Source organism: Dipodomys ordii, unplaced genomic scaffold (genome assembly GCF_000151885.1).
Source record: "Dipodomys ordii isolate 6190 unplaced genomic scaffold, Dord_2.0 Scaffold24, whole genome shotgun sequence".
Taxonomy (NCBI): Eukaryota; Metazoa; Chordata; class Mammalia; order Rodentia; family Heteromyidae; genus Dipodomys; species Dipodomys ordii.
The window spans coordinates 8,285,917-8,297,537 of NW_012267240.1; the positions used below are offsets into that span (position 1 = coordinate 8,285,917).

The following is an 11,621-nucleotide window of genomic DNA, read 5'->3' on the forward strand; positions in this document are numbered from 1 at the left end:
AGGGGGGGAAGGAGAAGGATTGGGATTGGGGGGGAGGGGGGAGGCTGGGAAGGGATGTGAAGGGTAAACAAAGGAGGAGGCTGCAATTCTTGGTAAGAAATGTATGCATTATCCTGCCCATGTAATTGTAACTCCTCTGTACAGTATGTTCACAAATAAAATTAAATTAAAAAAAAAGAAAAATTTGATTTAATGTGTCTTATAATTATTAAAGTTTACTATCCTAAAGAGAAAAACAGAAACTATAAATTTATCAAACAACAGACCTTTAATATTTTAATATACTTTTAAAGTATATTAAATAAAGTATATTTTAATATACTTTTAAAAGGTGTCATTGTTTCACATTTCTGCAAATAATCACTTTAGTGTCTAATTTATTTATCAGACAACTGAATTTTCATCTTGTTCTCCCTTCAGTTTCAGTATCACATCTTCTAGAAGAAGAAAAAAGAGTCAAAAGTAGAGTGCTGGCTTAAAATTACTATAAAGATGATTCTGATTTCAGATTCCGACAAGGTATTGAGGACTCCTAGGGGTTCTAAGATCTCACTTTTTGGAAACAACTACATTAGACAAAATGTATTTTAAAAGGCAACAGATAAAAGTGATTTGCAGACAGCATTTTAAAAAAAGATGTATAAGCATGGTTGCATAGCTTATGAATTCTGAGCTTCAACAAACTGGAATTATAATGGAGTCAAACCTGTGGAGACAATTATCCATTATTTTACTAATAAAAGTAAATATAAAATAAACTAAAAAGATTCCTCCAAGTGATCATGGAATTGTAAGTAACAGCAGAGAAAAACTACTACATGCACAGATCACAGCTTGTACTTACAAAGCCAACAATAAAATCTACTAAAATAATTACATAATCAAGATTAGGTCATGGCTTCACTTCATTACAGTAATTATGGTGAGATAATAGAAAGCATTGCTGAGGGACAGCTCTCTTTCCTGAAGAGCTGTTAAAGTAGATAACCACATATTTAGAACTGTGTAAACTTCCTAGAGATAAAGCATAATTAGAAGCTTAGAATTTCCCTCAGTCTCTGGGGTCTCTGAGAATTCTTATCCCACTGAAATAGACTGGTCATCTGACATTTCTCTCTGCACATTTCTACTTCATTTGTAATCACTGCTGTGAATATTCTCCATGTAGAGTTCTTTGGGTTTTTTTTTAATGCCTCTGTTTTCAATGGCTTCTTGTTCCACTTCCAACTCTGCTCTCATTTCTATGTCATCAGGTACAGTCACTGTACCTTACCTCTTCTTCTACCTACATGTGAGTGTATATTTTGAAAACATAAATCTTACTTATTTAGCCATAATCTTATGCATTTTAAACAACAGCAACCCAAACCATGAATAAGCTAAAAGACAGGACAGAAACACATGACTACAAATGACAAAAGAAAACAGAGAGCCAAGCACCAGTGGCTCATGCCTACAATCCTAGTGACTCAGCAGGCTAAAATCTGAGCATTGCAGTTCAAAGCCAAACCAGACAGGAAAATCTATGAGACTCTAATCTCCAATTAATCACCAAAAAGCAAGAACTGAAGCTGTGGCTCAAGTTGTACATTGCTAGCCTGAACAAGAAAACTGAGGGCCAGCATCCAGACCCTGAGTTCAAGCCTCTGGACTAGTAATACTAGCACATTCCTTTGATGGCTAAAGTATTTTCAAGTCAATCTCAATACTTTTTCTGTTCTGTTTGTATCACCACAACCCACTTGGTCTCTCTTAATCTATAAGCCCTGGAGAGGAAAAAAACAAACTTAAATCATAGTCTGTCCTGAGTAAATACAAATAAATTACTTCTTAAAAATACCAAGAAATAAGGTGATAAATAGGGCTTTTTTTTATAGGGGGAAGGGCTATCAAAGAATAGTTTTACTCTTGTATAATTAGTCAGTTAAAGCCTTCTAAATCAGCCAGGGCTGTAGCTAAGCAACATGGTTTTTCACTGTGCTCAAAAGGGGGCTGCCAAGCATCAGTAGCCTCATTTCTCACCAAAAGCTTTGACAAGTTTCTACTGTATTTTATATAATTGTAGCAGAGGGAGTGCCAGATTAGATCTGATTTGCTGTCATAATGGGATTTTTCCCCATATAACCTAATGATGTAAGGTTACATTTAACCCCCAAAAAGTCATCCCCAGGAACTCACTGTATATTCTGATTGCTTCTCATATCTAGAATTGGACAACTAGACATTTTTCTGCTATTGAATACAACAAAAGTCAATGTTACATAGGTAGGTTTTACCTCTGATTGGCTCCAATATAAACTTAGCTACATAGTCCAAATCTGTTCAGGAATTTCAGATTTCAAAAGACGTTCTCTCACCAAATTGAAAAAGCAATCAAACAAAGCTGGTACTGCAAGTTCATACCCACACAAGTGTACACAAGTTAATCCTCTTGCCTCAACCCAGTCTTTGCACTACTTCTCCATCCTTATTCCTAAGCCACAGAAAAACTTAAAAGCATTTTTAGTGTTTTATCTTTAGCAAGAGTTCAAAGTTTACTATCATGAATGTAGACATTCCCATTGACATCTCTTGTTCACAGTGAGTTGTAATCTTCCATGTTCACTTTCTTTCATTTCAGCATTCTGATTTATTTGTGAATTAGCTCTGCAAAGAGTGGGTCCTTTCCTCTTAACTGATGCCTAGACAAATGTATACAGTTTCCCACCAACCTTTATCCAAGGAAGGGAAATCTGATCCCTTTGATCTTGTTTCAAATCTGACATTATTAGCAGTTCATGTAACAAGGACACAGTTAGCTCAGAGTACCATAGCCAGCAAGAAACTTCTGCTGTCACTACACTCACAACTACAAGATGAGATAGCTTGTATATTGATCCTAACTCACATTTGTCTGTGAGTTTGCCACATCCTTTTAGAAATGTATTTTAACTACCTAGAGAGCTAGGTTTTTCTATCTCATATCGAAACACAGCATATTCACCTTGAATAGATAGGCAGCTCTCTCCTTTGTTCATTCTAATTCAAATACTTCAAGGTCCTAACGTTAGATCAACAGGTTCAACAAGGTTGATGATGCATTTCAGTGCCATAAAATATAGACAAGAGTGTCATTCAGAAGCAGATATCAAACATCATGGCCTTGTAATAGCTAGAAAATGTGTTTATCTCATGAATGGATCAAGAAAATGTGGTATGTATACACAATGGAATTCTATGCCTCCATCAGAAAGAATGACATTGCCCCATTTGTTAGGAAATGGAAAGACTTGGAAAAAATTATATTAAGTGAAGTAAGCCAGGCCCAAAGAAACATAGGCCCCATGGTTTCCCTTATTTGCAATATCTAGTATATGTATGAGTCAACTGGAAAAAGTCAGATAATGTGATGTTAGGAAAATGAACCCTTAGATATGTATTTTAATGTGTTTTTTTTCTTTCATGCATGTGTTTCTAACGCATTTATAAGATTATTTCTTTATTGCTTTGTATGTCCCTCCCCCACAGTATAACCCCTGCTTTCACTATATTTGATGTCAGTATAACTTGTGGAGGAGATGGGGAAAAACAAGTCGTTTAAGGATACAGGTGGACCTGTTGCAACAATGAGAAGTACAAGTTGTCATGTCCATAACGAGCTTTACAATGTCAGTGCGGGAGCGGGTGGGGGGGGGGGAGAAGGATTGGGACTGGGCGGGGAGGGGGGAGGCTGGGAAGGGATGTGAAGGGTAAACAAAGGAGGAGGCTGCAATGCTTGGTAAGAAATGTACGCATTAACCTGCCCATGTAATTGTAACCCCTCTGTACAGTATGTTCACAAATAAAAAAAATAAATTATATAAAAAAAAGAAAATGTGTTTATCTCATATTCTAAGGTATCTGATTACTCCATGAGCCAAAAAAGGCAAATTAGGATTTTTTTTAAAATCAATGGTATCCCCAATATTATTTTCTGGCTCAAATTACCACAGACTTGTAATATATTGACAAGTAAACATCACTTTATTTTTCCTTCTCATTTCAGGCAAACTTATCAGTCTTAAGTCACCATTATAAATGCATTTACTGAGTGGCTAGAAATGAAATCCTATACACTAACTTGAATAGAGGTACAGATGCGGAATAATAGTTAGCTTTGCTATTGGCTGAGAGAAAAATCAGCAAATCTTCAGTTTGGCATACACAAGCACATCAACTGTGAGAATTCAAGGAATCGCTAACGAAGGATAGGAACAACTGGTGACACAAAGCAACCGTTACTAAGTAGCTGCCATCTTTATTACTGTTATTAGCCTCCTCAAAGTTTTAGATTTTTCCAGTATTAAATGAAAATACAGAAAAAGTGAAAATTATACTTACTCTCTACTGTGGATTCATTCGTTTCCTACTGTGATTTTGGTGGTTTTGTTTATATTACCAATCTTTAAAGAGTAAAAGTCTCTGGACACAATAATAACTTCGCCACCTATTTGCAGATATTCTTGGGATTCTTCAAGTTTACTCCATCTTGTTCTCAACTGAATGTAAATTCTAGGAGCATCATTGTCACTTAATAGATAGATGTGTGAGCCAAGGTCTTGGCTCATACCTGTAATCCCAGCTACTTGGGAGACAGAGATAGGAGGGTTGCAGTATGAGTGCAGCACGGGAGGAAAAGTAAACAAGACTCTATGTCAAAGAACATGCTGAGTATGGGGGCACACTCCTGTAATCTCAGCTTTGTGGGAAGTAGAAATATCTCTTCCCAAGGCCAGCCCAGATGAAAGTATGGGACGCTATCTAAATAATAACTAAAGCAAAAAATGGCAAGAGGCAAGTGTTAGCTTGCTTGCCTAGCATACTGAAGTACCTGAATTCAAACAACTATACTGCCAAATAATGAATAACTACATATGCCATCTCGTCTTTAATCTGATAGTGCCAGAATATTTGGCACATGAATATCAGACCATCCATTGCAATAGTTATGCATGGTACCAAAAAGTAGGCATGATTATTAAATAAAGAATAATGAACTAGTCAAACTATGATACATCTAAAAATACAGTACCATACTGTTATTTAAAATGTTGTCATTTCTATATACCTTATACAAAATTGTGAGCTAACTTATACGTATCTCACTGCACACATTTCCATAGTTTCCAATTTCACTTCTCAAAATTAAAAAGCCTCACTTTTGGTCCTTAAGGGGTCTACTTTTTCTGGCTAAGCCCCCATTTATCTATCAAGTACATCCCAGGAAAACGTTTTCACATAACCTCATCTTTCTCTGTGACATTTGTTGTTAAATCACACTGGAATGCCTTTTTATGATCAATGACTTAAGAATGATATTCATTTAAAACCACAATATGGTACTATACATTGGGTGCATCATAATATATATGACTGTTAGGTCTGCCCAGGAGAACTGCCCCTTCCCCCCATCCTGTGCCCCTCCTCTTCTTTAACTTTTATTGTAAGATGATGTACAGACCGGGTTACAGTTACATAAGTAAGGTAATGAATACATTTCTTTTCAAGCAGTGTTACCTCCTCCCTCATTTCCTCCAGCTTTCCCTCCCCAAACTCCCCTTCTCCACAGGTTGTAAAGTTCATTCCAACACAAGTGTCTTACTGTTACATTGTTTCACCTTTTGTCCTGCCATTTCTGTGATTCCCCTTCCCTTCCTCAAATCAGATAAACTTACAAGTAAGACAAAGAGTACCAAAGTCAGAAACAGTGATCATGGGGAGTAAACCAAAGGAGAAGAAAAAAAAAAGACAAAAGAAACTACTGCAAACAATACAGTAAAAAAAAAAAAAGAAGGAAAAAACCACCACAAGAAAAAGAAAAGAAAAAAAAACCTTGTTTCCCTGGAGACCATTTTGATTTACATCATTTTATGTGGTTATGTGTATATCGCTATTAGGCCATTATAAGCCTCTGCTAGGACTATCTTAGGCATATACTAATTATTACAAACGACTTTTTCTAAGTATTTCCATTTCTTTAAGAATGGGGTGGTGTCAGTCTTTCTGATGGAAGCACAGAATTCCATTATTTTTGTCAAGAAAATCTACTTGGTTCCATCTGGCCCATATGTTACTTTGGTGAAAAACAGATCAATTTACTTTCACTTATTTATTTTTTGGCAATACCAGAGTTCAAACTTGAGGTCTCAGACAGAATTAATAGGCTGGTTCTCTACCATTTCAGTCACACTTCTAGGTCTGCTTTCTTTTGCCTATTCTTTGACATGGAATCCAGCAAACTTCTCCCAGGCAGACCTAACAATGACTAATGCTTTTTGTTGTTCATATGACTAGTTCATTATAAATATATTAGAAACAATTGCATGAAAGGAAAAAAAACAAAAAAATATTTGAATACTTATCTTGGGGTTCATTCCCCTAACATCAACTTATCTGACCTTTTCTGCTTGACTCAGACATATATTAGTTATTGCAAAAATGGAACCATGGGACCTATGTTTCTTTGGGCCTGGCTTACTTCACTTAATATAATTTTTTCCAAGTCTTTCCATTTCCTAACAAATGGAGTAATGTCATTCTTGACATGACTTCTTTTAAATTATTATTTCCTCTATCTTATTTGCTTCTGTCTCTCCAATGCCTAAAATAGTATCCATCAGATACAAATAAATATAAATTTCATGAATGAAAACAATGAATTTGAACTGATCTGCAGTAAAAAGTGTCCCATGGAAAGTAAAATATGTACCTTGTTAATTAGAAAAACAATAGTCTACAGTTTAACTAAAACCCAACACATAAACTACTGTTCATAAAGGAAGATACGGTATTCTAGAAGTGAAGGAGATGTCTAGATAACCAATTATAGCTTAGAATCGCTTTACTTTCCTACTACAGATTTTCAGCTACTGGAGACATCTAAAATTGAAAGCCAAGCTTTCCTTAACTCCACTTTTGGGGTAAATTCTCGTAACGCAGTAAAAAGAACCCATATAAGATCCATATAGTTGTTTTCTGGTTATTTGCACTAAACCAAGTTAAAAGCAGAGATACTTGACTAAATCATGGGATATTCAGCCTATCAGAATGAAGACTGAGTAGTAGCTGAAAAGAAGTCTTCTAATATGGGAATAAATACTACTATGAAAAAAAAAGGTAATAAATTCCCTTCAAGTTTGTCCTTAAGTATCCTCTGGTAGATTTAGAAGCAATGTTATCAATGTCACTGGCTCAGCTAGCAGTGAAAAGTCTTCAAAACCTTGTGTGGCTAGCCTATACTATAAGCTAGGCCATATCCTAGAGCAGAGCTGTCCACACACTGTCCAATACGGTATCCACTGGCTACTGTGTGTTTCAACCACTCAATATAGGACTAGAGAGGACAATTTCCTAAACACGATTTCATTTCAGTTAGTTTTAATTGATATACATATTAGTAGCCACATGGGACTAGGGTCTATCACACTGGATATCTCAGTTCTAGAGATAAGTGAAAAGCAGTATTTGTGAATTAGGAACTTTCTAGAGGAAAGAAGAGCAATAATACCACAAGAACTGAGAAACTGCTGTTTCTAAATGATGTTCAGTAAATTAGAAATTTAAATGAATTAAATAAAAGGTCTCTAGGAAAGTACCATAAAGCCTTTTGTGTCAGCTGGTGTCTATTTTCTGCTGGTTATTTTGGAGATGGAGTCTAGTAAAGTTTTCTTCTTAGGATGGCCATGATCTTCCATATCTCAGCCTCCCAAGTTGCTAAAATTACAAGTGAGAATCACTAGTACCAAGCTTTATGTGCTTATTTCTGTGGTTTAATAAGCAGTCTGTCTAGAAACAGGCAGATCTGTACTTTACAACTGATTATAGTTTCTATTTGTTTATAACAACTTTGGCGTAGTTTCTGCATCTTCATGGTACATTTATTTATTTGATGACATACTGTAACTCATCACATATTTTCAGAAAGGCTTTGCAAAAATACTCTTGTTGGTACTGGTCATTCTAGATAGCTCCAATAGCTCTCTATATCATCCTCAGTCTATTTACTAGGAATACCTTTCTATTCTGCCCCCCTGTACTGATGTAAATTGGGATTTAGAAGCTGGTTTCTTTCAGAAGACTGACATACAAGCCAAGGAAGTGTGGGGCCCTGACTTCAAACCCCAGTACCACCATTAATTAATTCATTAAATGCTGATTCATATTTGTAAAATGATACCTATTCAGAAAAAAAATGTCCATTCTGGCTAAACTGCAATGCCAATTGGCCATAGACATGAGCATGGAGATAATGAGAAGAAAACACATTTACTAAATCTTGACTGAAATTCATATCTTTAAAAATGCTAGAATCATTCCAAGAGAAGTAGAATTTCAGAAATACTTGAAACCAGAAGGACAATCAGTATGGTAAAGTACGGTAACTTTTGTGAGCCAACAATTGAAAAGTACTTTCATACATACCTGAGTCCAAGATGGATGGACAAGGTAACATAGCTGAGGAGATGTATAATGAAGCATAAGGAGATTTGGTGGAAGTGTGAGAATGTGTATAGAATAGTCAGGAAGCAAAGGGAGAAAACAGGGATATGGTGAAGAGGTATGACAGATTTAGAGGGATGTGAGAGGTTAAAATGTTACAAAGTTTACAATAGGGCAAGTAGCTTGAAGAATATTGTGGTAGAGAGCAAGAGAGTGGGGGTAGGTGTAGAGTGTACAAGGATGTAGGAACAGTAGGTTATCAGGAGATATGGGAGAACTTTTTTCTCCTGTTATTTTCATCACTCTGTAATGAAGTGCTGTACTAACATGGCTAAAATATTCAAATTGCCGCATATATGCAGCAAGGATTTATGCAGTAGGATGTACATACTTAGCATAAAAAGGGCAAATATGCATGGATGCACATCCATGAACACCTGTGTTTTTTGTTTCTTTGTGAGATAGTACAAGTAAGTGCTTAATGCTACTCTTATTTAAAATTCTTTAAAACCACACAATATCTATTACATACAACTGCCATTCACAGGTGGTAAAACTTCAAACTGAAGATGTAGTTTATCACATGTGGAAATATCCTATTTTAAATATATTAAGCTAAATTTTCTTACAAGTTCCTGGAATCAATACTGGGATAGGCCAAGTATTTCAGATCAGGAAACTTTATTATATATTGGTTCCATTTTACTTTGAGATCTTAGATGTGGATTGTGGTATAGGACATCATTAGGATAACATCACATTTCTTCTTTGAAACTACAAATAAACAATTAACAAGTCTTTAGTCTGGGGAAAAGAATAGTAGTATTTCCAGAAGCATGATTCTTGTTCCCTGCCAACCAGAATCTCACCAAATCAAATATGGATAGGAGCTGAATACTGAATCACACACACACAACTACACACAATCCCCTTCCAAGTTTATAGTTTTCCTTTGCAAAATAGGCCTGTCATACTTTCTCTGCTTTTTTTTATCACATAGAATTATTTCTGAAAGAATCCCATTGATTTTCCAATAAGGATCTTACTCCACAAAATGTGTATCATCTGGTTCATCCTTCTGGGCTTGTTTTCTCACTTCATGATCACATTAAGCTTTGATGTTCATTTTGAAGACAAGGATTGGGCTTTAACTAAGGTCAAACTTTAAATATAATCTTACTTTTTGCCTCCAAAATGAACAGCACTTCTGTATTAATTCCTTTCTGTTCCTCTTTCAGTTCATTACGCAACACTGAGATCTCCCAAGAAGTTTTTCCTCAATAGCATTCATCTTGTTCACTCATTAACAAATAAAAAAATATTTAAACTGACTTGCCTCTGAGCATCTGATTTCAGAGAATCGCATTCTCATGTTCTTACCTCTGAATTGTTAAGGTGACATTTGTGAGTTCCTGAAAACCAGCCATCAGTTGAGCATTGGTCAATGTCCACTTTCTGAAGGTTTATATCAACTTTCATGACACCCCTAAAATTGAACAAAATAAAAAGAAAAATTAATCTGAGCCTTTATAATTTCTAACTTTGTGTTCCATCATGGAAATCAGACAAATCAGCATAATAAATGTACTAAAAATTTCCAAAGTGCTCTCTCATGTTTAACTGAAATATATCAAGAAAAGATACGAAGTCAGCAAGCATAAGGTTTACCTAAGCCCCAAAGACAGGAACTCTGTATTGTTGATAGTCTTTAGCTCCTCATATAATGCCTAAATGCTCAAGAAATTTGAACCCAAAGCCACCAAAGAAAATCCTGTAACACATGGAGGCTGAACAACACACTGCTGAATCACAAGTGGGTAATGGAAGAGATTAGAAAGGAAATTCAAATGTTCATGATATTTAACAAAAATGAACACAAATTACCAGCTCTTCTGGGACACAGCAAAGGCAGTACTCAGGGGCAAGTTTATAGCTCTGAATTCCACATCAACAAATTGGAGAGATCTGAAACCAACAATTTAATGAGACATCTGAGCCTCATTGAAAAAGAGCAGCAAGATAAACCTCAATCCAGTAGATGGAAAGAAATAATTAAAATTAAAGCAGAATTAAATGAATTAGAATCCAAAAAAACCATAGAAAGAATCAACAAAACAAACAGTTGGTTCTTCGAAAAAATAAATAAAACTGACAGACCCTTAGCAAATCTTACCAGAAAAGAAAGAGAACACACCCAAATAAATAAACTCAGAGATGAGAATATAAACATCACCACAGAAACAACCAAAATTCAGAACATCATAAGGGAATACTTCTCAAAACTTTATGCTAATAAGTTTGAGAACTTGGCAGAAATGGACCTTTTCTTAGCAAATATTGACATGCGGAAACTAAACCAAGATGACTTAAACAATCTTAACAGGCCCCTATCAAGCATTGAAATAGAAACAGCAATAAGAGACCTCCCATCTAAGAAAAGCCCAGGACCAGATGGCTTTACAGCGGAATTCTACAAGGCCTTCAAAGCAGAGCTCACACCAATACTCCTCCAACTCCAATGTTCTTTGATGAACATTGATGCAAAACTGCTCAACAAAATTCTGGCCAATCGACTTCAACAATTCATCCAAAAAATCATACACCACAATCAAACAGGATTCATTTTAGGGATACAAAGCTGGTTCAATATACACAAATCAATTAATATTATTCATCAAACAAAAAGAACAAGGATAAGAACCACATGGTTATCTCAATAGATGCAGAAAAAGCATTCGACAAGATCCAACACCCCTTTATGATGAAGGTTTTGGAAAAATTAGGAATCCATGGAACATTCCTCAATACAATAAAGGCTGTATATGACAAACCTACAGCCAGCATTATACTTAATGGTGAAAAACTAAAGCCATTTCCTCTTAGCTCAGGAACGAGACAAGGATGTCCACACTCTCCCCTTCTCTTCGATCTAGTATTAGAATGCCTAGCTAAAGCAATAAGACAAGATGCAAACATAAAGGGGATCCAAATAGGGGAAGAAGTAAAACTCTCCCTTTGCAGATGACATGATCTTGTATTTAAAGAATCCCACAAACTCCACTCCCAAATTACTCAAGCTGATTCAACACTTTGGCAAAGTAGCAGGGTACAAAATTAACCCTCAAAAATCAATGGCTTTTCTGTATGCCAACAATGAGAAAAGT

At 35.7% G+C, this 11,621-nt stretch overlaps 1 protein-coding gene across 1 annotated transcript in view; it reads right to left on the minus strand.

Moving 5' to 3' along the window:
- Gpr158 (G protein-coupled receptor 158) overlaps positions 1–11,621 on the minus strand; it is a 357,473-nt gene that overhangs the window by 313,196 nt on the left and 32,656 nt on the right. Inside the window, exon 2 of the mRNA XM_013014644.1 lies at positions 9,838–9,943. Within this exon, the coding sequence (XP_012870098.1) occupies positions 9,838–9,943 (106 nt within the window). The remainder of the gene's footprint in view (positions 1–9,837; positions 9,944–11,621) is intronic.